Below are 25,697 nucleotides of genomic sequence, written 5' to 3' on the forward strand. Positions count from 1 at the left end.
TACCCCCTTCAAGTACGATGGTAACCAGGCATATGCTTACCATGTTGAGGAGTTGCAGGCACAGGCAAGGAGCTGGAGTGTTGCATGCCTGCTCTTCAACTGCTGGCTTTTGCCTACATCCCACCTTAGGCACCAAAATCTGCTTGCGAAGCTGGGCATATAAAATTATGGGATTGGTACTGGAAAAGTAAATACAGAGGTTCTGCTGTGCTACGAAAGGGGTCCCCAAGTACATTCAGGGGGCTGGTCTGAAGCATGCTATGACTAACACAATTCAGAAGGGTCTGTAGCAAGTACTCTTAGAAGGAGAAAAAGACATACATACAAAATGTATTGTAGTGGCACGCAGGATGCTGAGGGAGAGGAGTTTATTGAGGTTCAAAAAGAGATTTAATATTCACATATGTGGGACCCTCAGAAAAATTGTATATTTTGCTCATGAACTAATCCATGAATCACCTGGGATGGTAAAGCTGTCATTAATTATGTGAGCTAGAAATTAGCTTTCCCATTTGACACAACACTTCAAAATTGCCCCAAAAGGATAACCTGGGCAATGCTGCTGCACAAGGGTAAAATGTGCCTGTGGGAGATATCTTCCTCAGATATTGTGCCAGGATTAGTACAGTTGTGTTGCTGAGTCTGGAACTTTCAAAATGTAGAACAGATTTTATCCTTGTGAGACAGAAAATTTTGCTGGGGTTTGTTTTACTCAGTTTTGTAAGCATTTTAATTATTACAGAGAATCATCTTGTCCTCTGCACTGAGATATCACCTTCTCTTGCTCTCTAGCATGGATGGGTGGAGATCTCTGAAGACACATGGATGGAGATTCCCTCCCCTGTGCCAGCCATACCAAAGAGGGTTACAACAGGTGTCTACCAACATTTTTTTACCCCAATGGTTCAGAGCTTTCTGGTCTCTATTATTTTCAAATCTATGTCTGCCCATATTTATGTCAGGGTCTAAAAATAAGTAGCACCGTTAACATTTTGAATTTTAATTATCTGCTGAATATCTAAAAAGATAAGCTGGAAGGGGAAGCCCCTCTGTGAGCAGAAGTACGATCTAGTTAAATGAGTGAAATTTATCAGAAAAAATGAGTAATGAGCAGTGAGGAAGACTGTCTCATTTTGCTAAATTTACTTTATAAATTATCTGATTTGACATTCTGTGCTAAAAATCTGCTTATGAATCAAGACAAGTGAGGGATGTACTCCACTTGGTTGAAGCAGAATCTGTGCCCACAAAAATTTTGCTGCATTAGTACTGCAGCATGAAACCCCTGACACCGACACAAAGAATCTCATGGTTGTTTCTAGATCATTGTGTATCTAGAAGTAGTTTGGCATGGTGGTCTTTGGGTCTGAGTCTATGCAGAGCCTCCTGGTTATCTGCAGTCACATCAGAACTGCATTGACTGCACAGGTGTCATCAGTGCACAGAAGTGCTAAGCAAAGTTGTCCTTCCCTCTACCTGCACCCCCAAGCCCATTTCAGGAATGAAGGAAAAGATAATTCTTAATCCTTAACTTGTATTTAATGCATTTTTAGTGATCTATATTGAGACTATTAGGCCATTTTATTTAGGTGCTTTTGCCTGAGACTGGCAACGAACATTTAATACTAGTTATTTCAGAAGAAAGATGCGAAGGGATGCCAAAATAGTCAATAAAACTAAGCACGTGTTAATAGCATCTGTTACAAATAAGGCTGGATTCCACTTTCCATTGTCTTACTCCTTTTTCCACAAGTTGTTTAAATTTTCCAATTGAAAAGGAATTTGGCTGAAGATTTCCCTTACTTGGTCTTGACCTCAAGGAGGGGTGCTTGAAGAAGAGTTGTACAAAATCTATTATGAGCCTTTAAATAGTGAGGGCATGGGAGAAAAGGAACACAGATGTCTTTTTGGGAGTTCAGACTAGAAGAAATTAGGTGTGATAAAGGAGCCCCCTTGTTTGATCCCAGAAATAAACCACAGCACATCTGTTGGTGCTGCTACCCCAAAAGCAGCAAGTTTTCCTTGCTGTTCTGTGCAATGATAGATGTTGCAAACTGTGTCATTTGTTACTCATCAACACACATTATTTTAAAGGAATTCAAGGGTGCATTGCTGACTCTCCAAATGAGAGCCCCCTTGGGCTGTCACGTAATACTGAAAGTAATATATCATTCACATGATAAACACCTTGTTCTGAAATAAATACATGATTTCAGACATGCTCTCTTAATAACTTCATTAAAGACGAGCTTTTAGAGCTCTGAAGCTCAAACAGCACAAAGAGAAAGGGAGCTGAATTGCACAAATCTCCTCTTTAACCTATGGCAGCACTATATTGTCGTGGTTTAACCCCAGCTGGGGTTAAAAAACGGAACTTAAAAAAGGTGAAGAGAGAAATGGCTATCATGTTCCCTAATGAAACTGTGTTCCCTGTTATTCCCAGATTTCCCTTTTATTTCATGCCAAAAAAACCCCTCTGGTAGGGTACTGCAAAGTCAGAAAACAAGCTGTCAACCGCATGAAGCCAAATACTCTTTTAACACATAACACAGCTTGTTCAAAATTATTTTTGCCTATAATTAACCATCTAGCGTTTTTTTATGGCTTCCTTTAACAACATTAAAAGAAACAATGGCATGTGTTAACTCTACAAACATCCTAATGTGTGCACACTTAATGCTAACCTCCAAAACAGAAAAATAGGAAAACTGCTAATGAGGACATCCATAGCAGGTAAATTGAACCGTCTCTTTATCAGTCTATGCACAGGCTGGAATGTAACTAGGGATAAATGTTTGAGCAGGATTTTTTGTTATTTTTTTAATGTGAATTTTAAACCCACCAGATTCTTTTTTTTTTTTTTTTTTTTTGAATAAGGGTTATTACCCAGAACTCCTCCAGGAACATGGCTAGACCAGAAATGCCGAAAGCCTGAAGGAACAAAGTCCTACTTTAAGTCTGTCATTGCATTTAACAAAATCCCAAATATTTCAACCTACCTGGAAGCCTGACTAATTCAAAACATATTGTGTCTTACTAGTTAAATAATGCATGTGCTGTTGCCTGTTTTGACAGTATTCACAACCTATTACTAACTCCTGACTGATGTTAACATTTTAAGTGCCATGCAGGAACTACAGCTCTTAACAGTCAGAAACAGACTGTAGATGTTATATACGTCAGGGGTCCCTCTTTCTGTCCCAGGATAAGATGCACCCTACCGATCAGATCTGGAGAGCCAAAGCTTTATGATGTTAAAAGATCCAGATCTGAATTTTGAATCTTAGGCTTCAGCGGGAGCACTGCATTCATTCTTCAGTTTTGATGTATTCTGATGCGATTAAGGTTCTTTCCCTTCTAATTTTTAGAGATATTATAGACTGAAAACAGAAAAATAGTGGTATGTTTATGGTGTGCGAAACATGTAAACTCCCTCAATTTAGTGAGTTCAGACACCTATGTGGACACAAAGAACAGTATTAACAATATTGATTGTATCAATGAATGCATCAATTAATATTTTCAGGAAAATCACAGCACTTCAAGAGTATTTTAGCATGACAGGTCCAAAGAAGTTGGCTAGAGTTGACTTAAATACGGCCTGGCAGCAGGTTTGAAAGTATAAATCCCAGGTGTAGCATTGTCTGATGATTGTGTGTAACCATGGCAAATGATTCTTGTCTTGATGTTTCTTTCTTACAAGGCCAAAATTGTATCTAAGAAATAGCAACCTTCTACCTGCTCTGGTATTAGAAACAGAAAATGTCTATCACTACATTTAAAGTTAAAAAGGAGTTAAATTTGTGAATATTCTTTATGATGTATTGCCTAGGGCTTTGCCTAGCTAAGTGTTGTATGTTTGCAGGCAAGGGACTTTCTGCATGTCATTCAGTAGGCTCAGCAAAGAGGTCCAAGAAATTCTTCTATCATAATTTTTTTTTTTAAACATTAATCACCATTACACCTTCTTTTATATCAACAGTCAATTCTTGTTTTTTTTTTTTCTGAATATATGTAGGAGTATTTTTAACTGAAGTAGAATCAGAATAAGCAATAACTAAATTTATTTTTCTTTCAGCTCCATACTGAATACTCAATACATACATACTCAATACTCCGTACAGTATTACGCTAGTTTTTAGGGCTCTATTTTATCTGCATCTCTCTACTTACCAATACAGCCACAGAAACATCCTTATTACTTCAGAAATATTTCCTTAGTTCTGGCAGGCTAAAGGCTGTCTGGGTAGAAAGCAAAAAAAAAAAAATAAAAAATCTCACCTTCAGCATAAAGTACCCTCTCTGCAGGGAAATGCAATAGCTTTGGCAAAGGTTGGGAGACTGGACCTACTTTTACAAACTAACAGTCACACATTATCTCTGCAGCCAAAAGTGCCCCTACAAAGCCTAACTCCGCACCACTCGCAGCAGAGATTTCTCATTTCCTTCTCTGTTGCCATACAGTGAAATTAAACTGGTCAGAGTCCTTGGCCTTCTTATGCAACTAGAGAAAGATGCAAGGGGTTTAGTTCACAGAACACAACTCTGATCCTCAAAAGACAGGCACATGTGTGCAACATTGAAAGGAGATCTGAGCAAGCACTCATGTCTATTCATGTGCTTGAAATTCAGCACATGCATGAAACTTAGTGGGACTATGATTCTTTCTATATTTTTAAACTCTCTAAGTAGATTTTTGAAAGCTATAGGAAGGTGTTTAACTTTGTCAGTGACACACTATGAGCACATTTCACAAATTTATATTCTTTAGAAAAAATGTTCAAAAAAGAAACATTTTGTCGGTGAGAAGGAGCAGGATTTCTTCATTGTTTCATGCTACTTATTTGATCTGTTTAAGACCCATGCATGTAATGAATTTTTCTCTTTCTTCCAAATCATTTTACTGAGGAATTAATTTTTTTTTTTCTGTGTCATTCCCACAGGGACCCAGTACATTGATACAGCATTTGCTTTTTATTATTTCTTTGCCTACCTCCTGAACTACTCATGACTAGTCAAAAACAAATGTTCAAAATACAGTAATAGCAAAATGCCTCAAGACTTCCAGAGGCTGAATATCTCAGAGCATATTATGCTTGAATTTTCCTATAAAGTCTTTACCTACTTCTAGCAAGATCTATTTCACAGCCTTGATACTTCCTAAATTTTTCTCTCAAATGGGATATATTTTCAAGTTATGTCAGTGTCAATTTTTTTCCTAATGGGTACTGATTTTAGGTTTTTCTAGATATTCAAAGTTCATGTAATAATTCACTTCATTTTCTCTTGTACTGTTTTCAGCATCTACCTTTGCTTTAAATGTCAGAGCCTTTCACTTCTGTTACTTTGATTTCCTTGTTGCCTCTCTCTTCTCTGCAAGCCCTAACTGTGTATTTTGGTGTGGTCTCCCCCTCTTCTTCCACTTCCAATAATATGTTTTTACATTAATTGTATCTTTGAACAGGTTTTGTGGTTTGTTTTTTTTTTTTTTTTTTTTTAAAAAAAACCCACACTGACCACTTCTTGTTTTTTGCAATCCTCTTTTCAGAGGAACTGCAGCCTGCTGTACGTTGGCTATGAAGACTCAGCAGCCCCAACCTTCCTTCCACGCAAAGGGATTCCAATAGATCCTATTGCAGCAGGATGCTTACCGACTTCCTTAATGCCACCAAATGGACATTGAAATTTATTGACTGTGAGCATTTATTTCATATCAGGTTGAATTCAAGTAATATTTTGATCCTTTACACATTATTCTCTTGTTTGCTGTCAATGACATGTTCTGAAGTGTTACCTGAGAAACACAAACATCTGATTTCAGGTTTTAAAGATGAGCAACAAGCTGTTGTAAGAGAAGATGAGTAAGAGAATGATGTTACAGCAAAGAGATGACTGAATATATATTAATCTGGGACAGATGATAAAATATGTTTTCAATACATATAAATGTAGAAAATGTAGACTGGCTAAATTTACATTTCTTGCAAAGTGAGGAATTCAAGAAGAGCTTATGACCATATCTCAATATTTTATTATTCTGAAGCAAAATCCTTTACAGATTGAGCTAATCGGATGACTGTTTCAGTTAATACCAGCAGATGAGACAGTGACCAGCTAAGAATGAACAACATTTAACAAAACATTGCTCCAGGTGTTTAACAATTCTCCCTGAAAGCCAATAGTGACATATATTTTAAGTTTCAAGCTTCCATTCAACATGCTGCTACTACTACACACAATTTTTTTTATGAGTAAATACATGTGCATCAAACTGTTGCTTCAGTATTCCACGTTACAGGAACTGTACACTATTTTTAAAGCACATAACTGAACGGGCAAAAGAAAAGAGTTGACGTTAAAAAATTGTTTGAAAACTCAGCGCACTGTTTCTGAAAAGTCCCACTCAAAGTGACTGTAAATACAGAAAGAATACATTATTACTGCATGACTTACTGGCAAGTCATGATTTATGTTATAAAATTAAACCCACTCCTCACCCCCCAAACCAAGACCATTTTCTAGCAGTTGCTCTCCTATTATAGCTTCCTGCATCTCCTATCAAGTCCCAGAATGAAAGTCAGTGTCACATCTTCCCTGTTGGGAAGATGGTTCTTGATATTTGTGTAACTATATCTTAATGACAGCAAAATTGTTCTTTCCTCCTGAATCCCTATTTCCCTCTGCACCAATTCAACAACTGGTAGTGAAAAGAGGACTGACTGACAAGAGGGAAGAGCAAGACAGTGGTAGTAAGCCTGTAAGAACAAGGAAAGACAATGAGAAGGAAGCAGCAAAACCAATGACATTGTGCTCCTGCTTACTTCTGACAGGGTGAGAGGCTATTAACTATTCTGCTCCATAACACCAAAGAACATTTTATTTGAACAGTTTTTAAAAAGACTTCTACTAATCTTATAAACTTGAAATGCTTTTCTGTTAATTGCCAGCAAAAGGAGAGATTACAACAAATGTGAATGTTACCATCATTATTCCAATAGAAGGGAGAAATTTGTTTAATTAAAAAAAGAAGAAAATAAAAGCCTCCCAAGAAATCAGACTTACAACCACTCAAACTGTAGATGATAGCAGGAAAAAAAGGTGATAATTATTAAATGCAAAAGAAGCAGTGTCCTCCTCCATGTTGTATCTGAACACTTATTTGTCAGCTATACATAGTAATGTTTATTACATACTTCTCAGTAGTTTATAGAAATTGAGTCTTCCAGTCACTTACTTTCTAGATGTACAGGGATACTGTTGCAACAGATTAATACACTGATCAACATGAGTAATACTCAAATTTAAGGTGACATTTGCTAAAAATACTTTTCAATATATTTTTAACAGATGAAACAGATTGCAGAACACCAATGTATATTTCTTCATGAACATACAGCCGAGTGTATATAAACAAAACTGGCTTAATCCTTTCCACAGGATGCAATACAGTAGATAGAAAACCATTTTATCAAGGTATTTATGACCAGAAGTCTCACTCAGCAGGATACCCCATACCATTACTCAGAGTTGTATCTCTCAATTTCTTTTTCAGTGAAATTCCTTTTGTTTTCTTCAGGGTCTTCAAAGGAACACAAGTACAGAAAAACTGAGTGACATTTAAGATTTGTCTTTGCAGTTGCCTGCATTGTGTCACTATGTTTTCATCATTGCTGATGAAGAAGCTTGAAAACAGGTCAGCTGCAAGTGCATGCTGCTTTTAAATTTGTTTAGTAACTCTTCTAGTAACCTGTAAAAAGAAAACAGTTACAACTCTGGCAGATTCTGAAAAGGAAACAATTGCCAAAAGTTTGGGCTACTCTGTCTGTGACTCCAAGTACATTGTCTGCTTAAATAAAAGGCCTAAAATTGGATCTATTCAAATATCTGAATACTACAGATAATTAAAAGTATACCAATACGTCAGGATGATCTGTAGCCAGAGGAGGGCTTAGCCACAGATTATTTTACCAAGGTGATAAAATAACCCTTTATATAGCTTTCCTTCCAGATAAAGATCATCATCTCGAGAAACATATTTGCAAAACAATGACAAAAGGACTGGTAGAGAGTGCTGTAAGATACTTCTGAAAGGAAAATCCAGGAACTGCCAGACTACGTTCCATAAAACCAGTAAACCTTATCAAGGCTATGGCTTTCATGCACAGCTGAATTGTGAATTTCAGTTCTCAGACTTGTCTTTGGAAGGTCTTTCATTGATTTCTCTTAAGCATCATGGCTGTCATGATGGTATGACTGTTCTAGAAGGAACACTGGCAACCATGTGTTTTTGTCCTTCTTAGATAACAAACTATGTATGAATTCATTTTGGAGCATAACAATGGTTTGTTTACATCTACATATCTGCCAAGAAGGTACTTGGTACAGTAGATAAAATTTATTATATTCCACAAACTACAGGTATAGGACCAAGGGTGTTGATGGCTCTGTTGTAGGAGATATTTATCACTAACAGTGGAGATTCATTATGAAGTTTTACAGTCTTGCACGTGTGTTTTATTTTTTCCCATCTTCTAGGGAAGAATGTGTTCTCTGAACTTTTTGCTCTATTTCAAAAACAAGCTAGACATGGCAGACTTGTTATCACCTCAACTTTTTGGCAAGCTGTGATTATTCAATAGCCAGTAACAGATGAAATTATTCTGTATGTTAAAAAAACCCCAAACCCAAGAACAGCAACTTGAACCATAAAATCAGGATCTGCTTCTTCAGCAGGTCCTCTGGAAGATGACTATGGCCACATTCACAATTTAGTATCACAGTAAATACTGTGAATGAACAGAAATTAACAACTCTAAGTCAGTGCACAGATGTGCTTTATTTTACACGAACACATGTAGATTACCATGAGCTGCCTATAATGATGACAATTATGCTATAATGACCTGGGAAACAGAACAAGTTTTGCACTGTCTAGGGCTCAAAACTCTGAGACAGAGGTAAAAATGATGCAGTTCTCAATTCTCATCTGTCCCATGAAGCTCAAATGCTTGTAAAAAAAAAAAAAAAAAAAAAAAATCAATTCTACAGGTGTTTCGGAAAGTCTGAGTTGAAAGAACTCTCCTTACTCAAAACTGATTCTTATCTTTAATAAAGCATAAAAACTAAGTAAGTCAAGGAGGTATCTTGAGACTTGTTGTGGCTAGCGAGGAGTAGGTCTGAATAAATAGACAGGACATCTGGAAGAAGGCACAGTCTGCAGACCACGGGCTGCACAAACAGTCTCTTCATGTGTCTACAAAATATTCTAAATTCTGACTGTTAAGTGCAAACTGATTTGATGCAGTTCAGTTCCTGAAAGTACCATAATACCAATCTCAAGTTCAAAAACATCTATACTTGTACTAATATACTCATTACAAATCCATCCTAGTTTTACTGTACTGCTCTTTATTAAGCTATGCTTATAAAACAGACTACCAAATACTTGGTTGGAGGCAGCAAAGCAGTTTGCTTGTCAAAGGTTGCTATGGTGGGGAAGGAGGGACCCAAAACTTCTCCTTCCTGATGTTTAGAATGACCAAAAGACCCTGCTTATTTGTTTTTAAGATGAAACAGGCCAGTTTTGAGAGTTCATCATATATCAGCTGGCAACAGCTTGGAGTTTGGTCCTTGGCCTTTTTTTTTTTTTTCCCTGCTGCTGGATTCAGTAAGACAAGTGACCTCACAGAAACTTTAAGATTAACATGGAAGGCTAAAATAGACTGAAATTACAAAATAAAGACAAAGTTACACTGAACTGATAAGAGCAGGATGGGCAAAAGGGATATGCCACAAAGCCATTGGCTCTTCCTTGTAATTTAATAGGCCATGATGAATAAGGATTTAGCTTATTCTTAACTCTGTCCAAAGAGGCTTCTGCTCTTCAGAAGCGTCAAATACAGTGAACATTAACTCTCTTATAACAAAGTTCTTACAGAAGAGTAAAAAGCAATGGCTCCAGAGACCAGAAAGGAGACAAAAAGGTGCATTATACTCACTTTTTGTCAGTTCCACTTGAGAGCTGAGGCAAGGCTTCCAAAGCTTGCTTAAAGCTTGAGCTGCAAGAAAAAAAAGAATATTCATATTCCACTGGTACAAGTCTCAGCACTCAGTTTCTCTCTATAAATTCCATGGAGATATGCTATATTTTATCCATTCTTATTTCAATAAATAGACAAAATATTAACTTGAGACCTGACATTCATGTGCAAATTGAACATAAAGTGGTCACAGGTTCAAGCAGGTCTGTTGACACTCCTAATGTGAGGTATACCATACATCAACAGGAAATGTTAAAACAGCAGCCCATTTAAGACTGTGCTTAACATTCTGGACTCTTCAAGAATTACAGATAATTGCCAGCCTGCCTTCTGCTTCAAACTAAGTGACCATCAGAGAAGATTGAACAACGTGGGACCTGCACAATAGGCACAATCTTGTCAGTAAAAGATCAATATGATGACTTATTACTAGTGATAAGTCCAGGAACAAACAGGCATCTATGAAGTTCCAGCTTCCAGGGTTCATTGTGCTTTGCCCCTATGCTGGTTAGAGGCAATGCCACTTCCATTTTACCCAGTTTGAGCCAGAGCCAAGTAGTTTTCATTTAGAGGTTGTCATCACTATCAGACATGAAAATAGTCTTTTGAAATGGAATGCAGTGACACCACAGGACACTACCTATGACACTATGAAGACATATTAGGTCCTCAAGCCTTGCAATGTCTCCTAAAAAATGCTGATTAGCTAAGATGACCAAACTGCCACCTGTGGGAACACGTGACGTCAATCCTAACAGAAGTGTAGGTAATTAAAATAATGAATGAACCTGCTCATATCCAATCCCCAACATAATCACCCAGAAATTTCAGCTTTACTCAAAACTGCTGACAGCTATCACAGACTGTCTGTTTTCATGTCTTGACTGCATCAGCCACTGATGCTGCTAATGCTTTTCTTTCTTCCTTTATATTGATGTGTGAGAGTGTCCCACACTATTTATCTTTGGTCTTGGACCTCACTGAGAAATGATAAAACTGCTGAAAGCCTTTTGAAGGCTTTCATTTTAAGAGACAAATGAGTTCACTTTCCCCGATGAGGTGTGTGGAGCAGGAGTATGGTATTCTCTATATCCCTGTAAGGGGATCCTGCCAGTGACCGGTTCTGTAGCCTCTCTGATGTGTCTGGCAGGTTCTTTGCCATGTGCTTTATGAGACTGCTGTGAAAAACTGGTTAAAATTCAGTGACATCTGCTTTTGTCTTGCATTTTCCTCTGCTTTTTTTTTTTTTTTTTTTTTTTTTTTGAGTGCTTAATACTAGTTTGTGTCTAAAAATTCAAGTAAAAACAAAAAAAAGTAATTATTTTCTTTCAGCTGATAAAACTTTGCTAGTAATCTGGTTTTCGTATATTTACCTAGTATATCACATATCCTATTTGAAGTAAAATTTCTTAATCGACATTATGTGTTTTTGCATGTTTACCAAGGATTCCATTACATTGAAAAAACAGACATTACAGCACATCTTACTTGCTTTCAGGTGTTAGGTATATGGCCACAGTATCTCTCAACGCACAGATTTCAAGTCTTGCCTAAAGACAAAAATACAGATATTGAAACAATGACACAGTGTCCTTTCATCAAGCGAATACCAGTATCCGAAAGTTTCATCTTTTTTAGAGGCAAATATTATTGCACACTGCAGCTGTAAGAAGCCTTGACTTTTAACAGTTTGTTTCCTGTATTCTGTGTTGCCATGCTGTTATGTCATGAGACTACTAAAAGGAACAACTTCATACTTTTGATTCAAGTCAAACTGTATGGTTACTATGTAGCAGTCTAAGGACATTGGTTTGTCTCTCAGTAACAGTAATAAATCTTCAATCCTGTTCCATCTTTTCTGTACTGTGATAGAAAGATAGAAGGATGCAACCTTAATATATATATATTTTTTTTTAATTAAATACAGTGAGCTTAACTTCTCACAGCATGGCTTGGCCAGGGAGGAAGGAAACACAAGGGTACAAAAATCTGTCAATACACATTTTATTCTGGTTTTCCTGTTGAATTTATTTTTTTCCATCAGATGAGGAAGTAGAATGGTTGTGCTCTGCTTCTTGTCTGTCACCTGGTGGGCACACAAGCTTGGGGATTTTAATCCTGCAGTGTACTGTGTGTCTAGGCAATAATTTTTACTTAGGAAAATTATGGTGGAAAATGAACTCAAAAGATTAAACAAATTTCACAGATTGTTCTTTAGGCTTTGAAAAGCAATCATTATCATCACAGGTTTTATTTGAAATAGAAACATTCTGCACATGACCAATACTTTAAGTAATTTAATTAAAAAATATAAAGTGAACTTCATCCAAATCCATATTCCATTCTTGTTGATCATATAGATAAAATTTAATCCTCTTCGCCATTACTGAAAATGATCTACATTAAGACCCAACTAATATGACATTAATCTTTTAAACCAAAACTTTTTATAATGCAACACAGACATCTTCTAATGAAAGGCTTTGGTTTTCCCCTCATCTCTCCCCTAGGCAGTAAGCCAGCTGAGATTTATGGTTTTTTTAGTGTCAGAACTTTCTGGCACAAGACAACATAGCCACCCACCAATTTTATACTCATAAGAAATGCTTTTCTCATCCCAGAATGTTTCACCTCTTTTTGTATGGTGCTCCAAGCTGAACAGCCTTGGACTTTTTGAAGTCCTACACAAAAGAATCTGGTGTCTTTCCTACATTTTAGGGTGTAGCAGTACCAATGGGGAAGTGTCACAGTGAGGAAGCGTCACGTTAGTACCACAGCCTAAATAAACATGGTGGAAGGACAAACCCTGCAAAGTTATGGGTCATGGGATGTGGGAATATAGATTCAGGTTTCTCTTTAGGAATGGGTATTTTTTGATCAGTCTAACTGGGCTCAGATCACACTCACACCGCTACTGTCTGCCAGACAGGATTTTCTATGTTCAGAGGAACAGAAAAAGACTATGAGTGACAACTGTAAAGTAGGGAGAGAAAATACGTTCAATTATGGGTTTAGGCAGCAAGTTCAAATGGTGGGTTGTCTAGTCAAACAAAATTTATATATGGGTAGATTTGTTGGTATTCATTGATTTGGTTTTAAACAGGCAGTCAATCTTACTTGGCTGTGATCTTCCTACACGAATTCTCTGTCCAATGCAATTACTACCAACAACTGGAAAACAAGGCTTGCAATTGGATAATTATTTTCTAATCATAATGCAAGAATGCTGTCATGTGCAATGAAAACTGGGAGTTTGCTGTTCTCACCTGTTACAGCCATAGCAATCATTGACTCAAAGGGATTTCTTTTAAAAAAAGGATTTTTTTCTTAGAATTCTTTAAAACTTATCCATAGCAAGTACAGCTACCAATCCAGTCATATATGTAGAAGGCAGTCTAAGTGTATCTGTTCTACCTTTGCTGCAACAAAGTGCTAAAGCAGAAATAGTCTGAGACAAGTGACTAGTTTTGCAAAGACTTGCAAGATCCTACCACACCATATTTTCAAGATTTTAAAATTTTGAAGTATCACAAAATTGTTTTTTCTTTTAAAGTAATTTTTTATGACACATCAATGACAGTATTGAACAACATTGCAAACAGATACCATTATGATGCTTTTTATCTCTTAGGATACAGGCAACCTTTTATGCATTCAGACACATAGACAATACTAAAACATAATCAAACACAAGAACCAGTATCCCAAAGGATATGTATCCATAAATCTGAAATAGGTTGTATACTAATCCTTTTTATCTCCTTGCTTTCACTGCTCCAATAAATCTAACAAATACATAGATTATACCTCTCTCTCAGTTTTCTAGAGTCAGATGTTTGACAATACAAAGTATTCAGGTACCTGTAAAGCTCCATTTTTGCTGAAGGATGAAACACACTGCATCAGTCGACTCAATTCTTCAGAGACTGCTTCTACAACCCTTGACATTACCCGATGAACTAAGTCTTTGGAAATGGTAAACACCTGATTTTTATGAATGAAGAATCATGAGCACAATAGCTATATTAACAGAAATACTTTCTACAGTAACATTTTAGTAAAAAGCATTAAACACTTTGATTGAAAGGACAACTTAAATTTTATCATTGGACCAAAAAAAAAAAGTCAAAACCAAGTAGGACATCAAGGATTTCTTTTGATACTTGCCCCGTGCTTTGATCAATCACCTCTGTTAATAGCAATGTTAGCTATATGATATGTGATAATGACAGATTTCTTGAAATGCCTAAAATTAGCTAGACTTCAAAATATGTGCTCTCAGCTGATGGATACAGGTAGTCAGGTGGCTTTATGTAGACTGCTGTTTGGTAGATAGCACCTTTATTTGGGGTTATGTGACTAATCCAATTACACATTCAGCCACTTTTTACCCACATATTTTGCTATTTCTTCTAGAATCTTTTATATTTGAACACTGTCAAATGGCTAGTGCCTTTATGCTTTGTGGCAGAGATAAGCTTTGAAAGGATTTGAGAGTATGGTGGCATAATGGATTTTCTTTTAGATTCTTCTACCGCTGCCATTTATCAGTTCCCTGGCAAAACCATTACACCTTACTGTTTTTTTCCATGCATCAAGACCATTTTTTTAACTGCTTATTTGTATAACTATTTAAAGTGGTACTTGGATCCTCCATCTGAGGTTCAGAATAGCAACTGCAAAACAACAGCAACACAAAAATAAACATTAGATCTATGCCTGAAGGAAAGTATGAAGAAACCAGTCTTCCTTAAAGGGAGCTTTAAGGAAGCGAGAAATTGTTGGTGAATTAAAAAAAAAAAAATCTACACAAAATTGGAGAAAATGCAGGCCAAGAGGTTGGAATACAGGAGGGAAGTGAGATTATAGGTTAGACAGACTAAACTTGTGTCAAGACTTAAAGGTGATGAAAAAGCTGCACTAAACCTGTGCAGGGTTGGGGTAGATGATGACACAAGGAACTGAAGATGACATGACTGGAGTGGTGCAAGAAGTCAAATTAACTGCATAGTTTTTAAACACTTTCTCCCCTCAACCTCTGCTTTAAAATGATCTAAAAAATTAAAAGTGTTGGAATGATTTTTTGCTAGAATACCTTTGCTTTACGTGAAGTTTATATTTCCTTGCCAGACATGAGATCTAGTAATTGACAGAAGATATTCATGTGTGCAAAAGTAAGGGGTGTGTGCATGTGGAGAGAATGCAAGATTCCTACAGTTTTCAGTGATTTAAGTAATAAATTATGTATCAGGGATCCCATAAAGCTGACCATTCCAAAAGGCATGTCTGCACTATAGGCTAAGTACACTGACCACAGCTCTCAGCTGTTATCATTGCTAATTCAAACATGCAGCCTGTTTTAACACACAAAAGCTGAGTGACATACTTAGCTGTACGGTAAGAAATAAAAAAAAACCCAAACCCAACCAGTAATGATTTGGGAAGGGGTCATCTTATTCAGAAGCGAATACTGCTGAGCAATTCAACACAAACATACCAGGAACACATCCAAAAATCTTTTACTGAGAAGAGAATAAGATGTGCCCACAATGAGCACTCTTGAAGTTACTATACAGAATCCAGGAAAAAAAATTCTTAGCAATGGTGAATCATCACAAATTTGCAATAAGAAGCCCTTATTCTAATTTCAATTAAATTTGAATTCAAGGGTAGAGAAACAATTTTCTTTCCTCTTCAGTCCATGCTTGCTGTTCAGCTGATAGTTAATTTTTGCTGTTTCAAACTACAGAAACTTGCAGCCTTGCTAACTAAACTTAAATCTGACCCAGCTTACAGAATTTCACCAGAGAATAGTGGAAATGGGAGTTTCATCTTGACACACATTTCATATTTCTGTAATATTTCATATCTAGAAATTTATAAGGCAACACTATTTGGGCCGAAATCAGTATCTGTCCCAATGAAGTCAACAAGGCAGTGCACCTTTCTGCTTCAGCAGTTTGGTAAGTATACATGTTTACAGGATTAGCTCAGTAAGTCACAAATGCTTTTGATTTTTTTTTAAAGCAAAACCTCTCATTTTCATTTTTATTAATTCCCATTACACTGAAAAATAAAGTCAAAAATTAACATCATGTTGGTATATATTTTGGTGTTGCTTATTCCCTCATTTAGAAGCGTTTGGTAAAATCAGCAATGCTTTTGTAAAAACTTTTAAGTAAATACTAAAATTGAGTAAGAAATATTGCAAGTGATATTTAAAGTTTCTGAAAAATATTTTAATTTATATGAATCCTTGTAATTTAAGGAGGAATAAAATAAACAAAAACCTCAAGTGAAACTCATCAGATTTTAGGTAGATGGAAAAGGCAGAGCCGCTATACTTGTGGTATATTTTGAAAGGGAAGAGTGATATTATTACCAATGCTTGTATCAGGAACAATAGTAATCTGTTAACAGTCTTGATGATTAGAAGGAAGGAGGATGTAGAACAGAGGCTGTGATTTAAAGGAGTACAGAAAATTCCTGCGTATTATTTCAAAAGGCCAAATAACTGCAGGCCTGCAAGCATATTATTTTAATAATAATATTTTAATTTTAATATGCACTCCCTTCCATAAGCCATTACCTAAGTATTTCAAACACAATTTGTGCTGTACAGAGACTATAAAGCTTTCTGGTTTTAGGTTTCCATTTTTTATCCTGTATACAAGAATGGCATATATTGCCTTTTCACTCCAAGTGGCATATGTTGAACATTTCTTCCAAAGTGAAGCACAAGCTCATTTTCCTATGTTGTGGAAAATGATCAGAGAAAGTGAGCATCATCGCTCGCTCTCTTTTTAAACTGCATGAAAAGGGAAGAATTGAGCTTTAGACTTTGGCTTTCCTCTTCATCAGACAGTGGAAACAAAAAAGTGTAATGGAGTGTTACTGAGGATAAACAGTAACTGTTCATCTCCTCCTCCCCTTAAAAAAGTTAGCAGTTGCATACTTGGTTGGCTAAACCTAACCCAAAGCACTTACATCTGTAATGAGGACACTTCAACAGAGGTACAATTTGCACTGGTGATGAAAGCCAGGATTTACCAAGCAAAGTGCACTGAAATTGTTCATATGAATGAAAGCATGAAAAAATCTGAAGTTTTTCTCACCTCTGCATGCACAGCAATGATATTCACTAATGCTTCTTTCAAATAGTTTCTGACACCTGAAACAAAATAAACAGCACAATTACTTACTTTCATTCTGTTGTCTCAAAGCCATAATATTCTACTGTTCGGTACTATACTTTTTCTTTTCATTCTTTCACTAAGACTTTTGCAATCAGAGGCAGAAAGAGAAAGTTCCATAGCCACACCAACAGTCTATTTCCTTTTTCAAATCAAATGGAGAAAGGCACATTTCCTTACAGCAGAAGGTTAAAAAAGCCAGCAGGTTCCTGTTTCAGTATTCTTCTTCTCCTCTGGAAACCCAATTTCACAAATTTTGCAATTTAATAAAAACCTAGCATTATTAAAAAATAAACTCTGAATGTCTTCCTAGAATACACATACCATGGCACAGAACTTGCACCACAGCTTGGTAAATTCTATAGAAACAGAGAAGGCAAGGGGTATTGTTTGTACAAGTCTTCAAGAAGATCATACTACATTATCAGCTTCTTCGACTATGAATTATTATTATAGATAGAAATAGCAGGGACTTATTTCTGTGAAAGTGGTTCAGAAAATATTACTCATAGTAGTTTATAGGAGATGTCATGCCTTAGTAGAAATTTCCTCTTGGGGAGGGTGGAGAAGTCAAATAAGCATTTTCTATACCAAGCATATGAAGTGTTTGTCAATTTATACTAGAAAGGAAATTCTAAGCAGAAGGACATCCAGCAGGGTAAGCTCCAGTTACTATAGGCTCTTAGTCCCCTACACTGCTATAATTCTGGAGTAACTTCCCAGACCTGGTCTCCAGTTGTGCATGATCTAAAATCGAAAAAATCTAAAATTGCCCCATTTGCTGTTCTGGGCACTTCACTTTGTACGCAAAGGCAAATTGGAAAGCATTTAATTAAAGTATGTGTAAATGTTGGAAGTACAACACAAAGTAATGAGAGCGTGTTACCCATCCACATGACCTCAACTTCTGATTTCAATTGCTCTAGCATAAATCAGAGAAAGTGCAATGACTCCATCACTCCCTTCAGGTATATTCAATTGACAGTAAAAGATCAGAATCATGGACAAAGACTAGTGAGACCACACACCCCAGAGAGCAGTGTGATGAAGGCTGCTGTTATAAAAGTTACAAAGTGAACCTTTAATCAGTTCATCTTGCTCCACTTTTCCTCAGATAACACTAATGCAGCAACTTAATCCTGCTACAAAAAAAAAAAAAAGCTTTAAAAAGGAGTTAGCTGAGATCAAACTGCATTATTCGATGGGAGAATAGTCTCATGTCTCACAACTGCCATCTCAGTTGTGCCTGTCCCGCAACGCACCTCAAGATCTTTCTTACTTAGACAATTATGGACAAACATTTTACAAGAGTAGTATGAAAGAACAAAAGGATCCCCTTGCATGAGGTACAAACACTTTCATCACCTGTGGCTACACTGCGCGATGCAATTGCGATGCAGCCTGGAGTTTAGATTGGAAGGTGCTTCCTGGAAGGCATCATGGGTCTCCTGTCAGAAGCAAGGGTGCTTGAGGGAAGTGGAAGGAGAGACATAGCTGAGCTCTGCACATAGGCCTGTGTATCAAGGCAGTCTCTGTTTCAAAATTCACAGAGAAGAGGAAAGCATCAAAGATTTTGCTGCTCTCACTAAAAGCAGTTAGGTTTCTGAACATACAAAAGAAGATCTTTTTAGAAGGAATGTTCTATTTTCACTTTGGAAGAGATGCAGATGAAAAAGGTAAAGAAAAATACAAGTCTTTTCCCACACATTCCAAAACATCTGTAATGCCTTTTTTTGCTATCTTTATTCTGTTCCTTGAAAAATCTGTCACTCTTAATTAAAATAAACCAACAAGTCAAACAGCATAGTATACTAGGTTGTAAGCGTGTAATTTTTTTCTCTTAGTAATTTTTTGCAACAAAGAAGGGAGAGAGGAATAGTGCAATACCAGAAATTTTATGAAACAGACTTTTTTTTCCTCCCCTGTAACCTGCAAAACAAAGTAAGAATGCTACACACCACTACTTGAACCACACCAAAAGATCACAGGTATATGTGGAAATGCAACACCCTCTTCCTTTTTCCTCTTCTATTGTTTTCCTCCTTCTACTTCACTCTGCCCCAGTTTAAATCCTCTGCAGTCTTCCTATCACAGAGGCCAAAATCTGTATCATGTCCCACAAGCAAATACAACTTGAGCAGGCACTGAAACGGTGGTATGCAAATCACATCAAGAGGTACAGGGCGAATTTGGTAGCTGGTTTGCAATACACCTCAGGGTGCAAGGTGTTGATCTTAGGCTGCAAACCTATATGGTATTCAGCTTTTGGTTGCCTACCGGTGTCATCCTGCAACAGTATGATCTTTCATGTGGAAACTGTGTGTTTTTACTTTTGCACAAATGCTGCACAAGATTAAGACTTTGATGGTCTCCCTTTTCTATGGATGCCTGAGCACAGCCAGAGGGTGTTCATTAGTCAATCAAAATTTCCCTCCTGAACTAAGCAGCATTTCTTTGCCCCAACTGATTGTTCTTTAATGAAGGATCTTGCTCAATCCCTGGTACAGCTGGGGAGCCATAATGAAAGTACAGAGAGGGGACTGCATGGGGCAGGTGAAAACCTGGAATTATAGAGATCAAAGTGGGCGGGTTGTGTAAGAGGGTGATGTGGTTCCAAGGAAGAATCTTCATTTCCCACCCATCCCATCTAAGCTCCTGAGGTAGTGTGCCTCTTCTCATTTGTTCATGCAACTTGGCTCAGGATAGGAGCTGCTAATGCTGCTGCTGCCAAGAGCACCCAAGTTAAACAACTTTTGACTATGCGAGTAAAAGTTGCCTTTCAACTGTGTCTGTGGAAACCTTATATAACATATTTCTTAAAGAGTCAATCACAGAGTTACCGTAATAAGGTACTGTTACTTCTACAAGCATGAAATACTAATGTCAGCAACATTATCACCAGGTGTTAAATACCATTGTCTGGTGGTGCACAGCTAAGATCTAAAATGGTCACTTATGTTTTCTAACTGAAGAACTCAGAATAAATTGACTAAATGGAACTGAGATGGAACCTATGGTAAAAATGAAATGCCAGTAGCTTAGTGCTGCATATTGCTAGTCCATCCCAGCTGTACGATAAAATTGTTAAACCTCAGTGCAAAGGCATAAGCAGATGTATTTTATCTTCATCATATAAGGACAAATGGGTGAACTGAGACCTTAAAGGAGGTTATTTCCTGCAGTCTCAGTAGTTCTATCTAATTAGGTGTTCCTGACCTTTCAAAGCAGGTCCAGTCCTGCTAAAATTGCAGGATCGGGGGCTCAGCACAAGCTCAAGTATTTCCTCAGTTTCTTAGACAGGTTTTGCAATTTAAGAGCAGATAGTTCAGCACAAACTCTGGAAAGCTATGCAATTTAGAGGCAGTCTGTGTATATGAAACTGTAGTTGCCTTAACTGCATCACCTAACAGTCTAAAAGACCTTGTCTTGGTAAGTTAAACAAACCAAAGACAGAATGAAGATGCAGTTGGGCTCCAAAAATGCCAGTAAGTGGAACCAGACAGGGAGAGAGGGAAGAACTAGCTAAGCTGAAGAACAATACTAACACATGAAAGAAAGGTATAAATGAATTGACCATCAGTAGAACTTAGACTGGAAATTAAAGATAAGAGTGTAACAGGTTTGCTCTGACTATGCTATAATATTAAATATGTGGTGTTGTGACAACCGTTGCTGTCAGGGAGTCAGCTTCCTATCATGAATAGAGCATAAATAAAAAGGGTATTTCCCCCAGCCCTTCTTTCTGTCTTATTTGTAAAGGATTTTCATTTTTGCATGTGGAGACAAAACCAAACATATCTGAATGTCAGGACCTGCAGGCATAGTTAAGAACCGTACTATATTTTGAAAAATTACAATTAAAAAATATCCAATTTCTGATTTATATCACTGCACTGTTTGTGGCAGGCTTTGGTGAAGCAAAGTACTACTTTTTTTGAGTATGATTCACTGGAAATACAAGCAGTGGCATCCAACTGTGAATTTGTTGTGAAATTAATTTCAAAATGAAAAAATTCTGTCTAGAATAGAATTTTTGTGCAGCTTTCTCTATGACTGCTCAGCAGCCCACGCAATTACAGTTTTTTGGGACACCATGCTGCCAGTCCTATTATACAGCACTGAAAGCTAATGCACCATATAACTGTAGGTTGCAACTATTAGGCTAATCAAGTGAAACATAACATTCTTAAGTCTAAAATACCTCTTATTTAGCATACTAAAGCACAAATACAATGCCTTTCCATAGCTTCTGACAGAAATGTGTTAAAGAAAGTCTCAACAAGCCCTTGCAATTTCTCTCAGGAAAATGTTATTATTCTGTTACAGCATAAATGCATTCCCCTCCCACTCTATTCTTAACACCAAAAACTCCGACTTGCTGGAATTCTAGCTGCCACTAACAAAGCCCCAGTACTGCTCTAAAGAAAAATGGATGGGAAGACTTAAGACACAAGAATGAAGGACAGTTTCAGCCATCAACTATCACAATGGCTGACAAACTTTAAAATAGCAGCTTCCAATTTTGGGCTCTCCACTGTACTTTTTACTGGTGACACACCTAACAAGATTATGCATTAAATTTAATTTCCAGTTTACATCACCTATTATTTTTTTTTCCCTTAAAAATTAAATCTGTCAGGAAGTCTACACTTAGAAGCAATTTAACCATACTGTAAAGCTGTAGCAAGGATGACTGTGTGAACTATGGGAAAAGCAGAAGGGAAAAAGATTTGTGGTTCTGAGGAGTAACAGAAACTAAACTTCTAGCTTGCCAATGCAGGAGTCATTCAGGAGATCTTCAGATGGCATAGTGCTACCAGTTGTCCCACATGTAGTTCTCAGAGCTATGTTTCCCCCAAGTACTTAGATGACAGCGTTCTACTATGAAACCTCCAAAGTGACTGAATAAGCATGCAGAAGCTGGAACAGCAATACCATATGCGTAATTTTAAGACACAGAGAGGCTACAAAAACTTGCATGCACAAATAGAGCAAAAGTTGCACACACAGTAAAACTGAACTCGTCAAGATGCTTTTTCTGTGCCAGAAGGCAGCACAAGTCTTCAGATGTTCCCAATCCTTCTAGAGTAACTTGATAGATAGGATAGGAGCATCAAACATTTTTACATCTTCCACAGACTCAAGAGCTCGAACAATGAACTGAAATTCAGCTAGGACAACTGAAACACACAGGAGGTTTTAACCCAGGCAGCTTAGGTTCAACATACTTTAACTGCAGTGAGACTGGAACCTCATTTGAGATGGACAACTGGGAAGCTAACCTTGCTACTGCCTCTCACTGAACCAGCCTTTCACCTTGCCTGTTGTGCAAAGAGGAGGGGAGGATAAAAGCAGATAACTGTTTAGAAAAAGCAGGTGGCATCAGCAGGTACCTTTGCTTATCGGCTGTAAACCACACCAGACACGAGGACGAGAGGCTATGAAGGGTCAAAAGAAAAAAGTTCTCCGGTAAATTCACAGTCAAATAAACATCTGGCATGAACATTAAGAACTACTGCTCTTATGTGGAAGGGTTAGAAAAGTCATCCACAGGAAGTTCTACAGTCTGACAGCTATCACTTTTCTTTTTTTTTTTTTGAAAAGCAATGAAAGCAAAGGATTCACTAAAGAGGAATGAATGGTTCTTCATACATTGACCAAGCTACCAGTCCTGTTTCAAAACTGAGCTGACTGTCTTATTAGAAACCTAAACTCTGAGGGACTGAAACAGAAATGAGTCTTTGGTAGGCACAGAGCCACCAATTCAGGAAACAACAGCATTCTGGCCTCTGTAGGAGGCCAGTACTTGCATGGGCAAGCAACTGCTGCTGGTGGTAGCAATGTTTCTTAGCGCCTCTGAAAAAAAAGCACTAAGCTGTGGGCCTTGAGGCTTGAACATGACTTGGTTAGAGCTAGGAAAATTGATGGCTGGGAGTCTGAAATTTCAAATTTTAAACCAATCCAACTGTATGCAATATTTTTACAATTTATTGTTCTGTTTGAGGAGTTATGCCAGGAACAGTCAATCACAGTCTGAAAACTTTTTTTTTTTCCTGATTACTTTTTAATAAAAACTTTCCTCAAAAATAACAACAAACAATTTGGTAATCCAAACAGATTAGTATTTTTCATACCTAGCTGCACAGCACCAATACCTGACTGTTCCTAGATGTTTCATTTGCTATGCTGATAGCAAATTTAGAGAACAAATAGAAAAAAAACTCCTGTAATTTCATCTGCTCTGTTCCAAGGAAGGCCCTGCTTTTTAAATTATTTGATGTATATATTCTTTTCAGTTACATTACACCCTATTGACAGATTTAACTGAATCAATATTGGAAATGTTCACCTCTAAACCACAGATATATAGTACCATACTCCACAGCAAGTCACACAAAAAGTATTTTGAACTGTATGTCAGTTAAACTCTTGCAGCTCTTCTCTAAATTTTTAATCTGCTATATGAAACTGCTGGAAAAAAACTGCACACATCTACTGCAAGTCGTTAATCAGTGCTGTGCAGTGCACATTAAAAAAGAAACTCATGAATGGTATCCACAAAGCCATGTAACTTCTTTAAACAGTCTGATTTTAACTGTTAAATTTCCTCTAGGTTCTGGCTGCACTGCAGCTGAAGCAATAGCAGTATTTACCAGATCTAACTACAGTTATTCTAGCATGATTTCTAGTGTGGTCAGGACATTTTCTCCTCCATGAAATTCATGTTACAAAAGCAGAACTATGGACAAGCAGGACACCCTGTGGGATGGCAGCCTATTTGTATTTCTGCAGGTCTTGGAAAGGCAGACTGGGATACACCAAGTGAGCACTGTCCTGCCCCATGCAGCCTACTCGGGGATTTCAAGGTTAGATGGATGCCTGCTGACAAATCAAGCTGCCCCACTGCCCGACACACACCACAGAATTTCACTTTTCAATTTAACCTAACCCATAACTTCCGACTAAAATCAAGTAATCGCTTTTTGAAAACTAAAAATATAAACAGGTAAGACAAATGGGTGGGAGGGGGAAGAGGCACTAAAAAGTGAAACATTGTCTGAGGTTGCAGCAGGTCATCAGAGTAGTCAGCACTGCATGCAGAAATTGCTAGAATTAAAAAAAAAAAGTATCTGTGCAGACACACCTTGGTAAACAAATTTTAATTTAAGAGATCTACAGACTAGCTCTAGGTTTCCCATACTGATGACCGCCTGAACATGATGAAACTGTCTATCAACTACTTTATCCCAAGAAGTAAATGAGAAAGCAGCACAGACTAAAAGTGAAAATTAAAATTAAGACCAAAATACTTTTCTTTTTAGTATGCAGCATTCCAAATAAACATGACATAATATACCTTACACGTAAAATATTTAAGAGACTCAGGCTACTTAACTATGAGGTATGCATAGCAAAAAATGTTTTGCACTATGTTGGTATTGTGAAACTATTTAAAATAAATTTATTTATTGACTCTTTCAGAGCACTTAGCTTGGATTTGAAAAAACCCACAACAAGCAATTTGGATTTAGAATTAAGCACCCAGAATAATATGAAAGAAGAGGATGTCATCTGCTACCCATGAGGACCAAGAGCATGCCTGAGGCTACATGAAATGTATTTCAATAAAGGTGTTGTACCCCAAAACTATTTAGAAATTTAAGACTTATAATTAGGGAAAATTTAATGTGACTGATAGTCTGTTTAATTCAAACTTTGGAATTAAGCAAAGGAATTAAAATTACATTATGAATGAAAACTTTGCATGTTTCTAGAACAACAAACTGCATTTACCTCCTTAGAAAAGGCCCTAAACTATTTAATGTTTCTGAAAAATAATTTTAAAAGCTAGCTACTATTTGCAATTACTATAGTGAATGAAATACCTCATTTAGAAAAACAGTGTTTTAATTTCCAAGAAGCCTATACCTTTCAAGATAGTCTCCTAAATGTGGAACAGACAGAAACCTAACTTGTTTGAAGACACGAGCCTTTTATGAACTACAGCACTGCTACATGAGTATGTCATGCTATTTTACTGAAGCGCCCCCACCCACACAGTGATATCATCTAACTTGACACCTTGCAGATGTTTTAAAAAAAGTATATAAAAAAAAAAAAGTAGAGACGTGACTTGGAATTTCCCCATGGACATAACAAAGCTGCTCACCTCTACTCTTCACAACAGTACACAGGTTTCTCTCTTCAAAGACGGTTGAAAGGAAATCAGCTTCAAATACCGGTACTAACAGTGGCCTGTCTTCTAAATTAAGGTAGCTAGACAAGCCTGTTTATTTTTTTCTAATTATTAAAAATGTGTTTGGCATTACACTTTTTTGTTTGTCCTGGACAAAAACATGTTTCGAAAACTGTAGACCTGTTTCTGTTTAGAAAACTTTCTGTAGAGCAGAACACTTCTATCTGGCAGTAGCTCTACAAATAGAAAAACTCCACCAGGTCATAA

At 37.1% G+C, this 25,697-nt stretch overlaps 1 protein-coding gene across 1 annotated transcript in view; it reads right to left on the bottom strand.

Moving 5' to 3' along the window:
- Positions 1-5,929: 5,929 nt before the first annotated feature.
- EXOC2 (exocyst complex component 2) overlaps positions 5,930-25,697 on the bottom strand; it is a 116,815-nt gene continuing 97,047 nt past the window's right edge. Inside the window, exons 23-27 of the mRNA XM_026842710.1 lie at positions 17,156-17,211; positions 13,902-14,024; positions 11,529-11,590; positions 9,999-10,058; positions 5,930-7,747 (exon numbers count right to left, since the gene is read on the bottom strand). Coding sequence (XP_026698511.1) covers positions 7,654-7,747; positions 9,999-10,058; positions 11,529-11,590; positions 13,902-14,024; positions 17,156-17,211 — 395 coding nt within the window. The 3' untranslated portion in view covers positions 5,930-7,653. The remainder of the gene's footprint in view (positions 7,748-9,998; positions 10,059-11,528; positions 11,591-13,901; positions 14,025-17,155; positions 17,212-25,697) is intronic.

Source organism: Athene cunicularia, assembly GCF_003259725.1.
Source record: "Athene cunicularia isolate RWA chromosome 2 unlocalized genomic scaffold, athCun1 chr2_part1, whole genome shotgun sequence".
Taxonomy (NCBI): domain Eukaryota; kingdom Metazoa; phylum Chordata; class Aves; order Strigiformes; family Strigidae; genus Athene; species Athene cunicularia.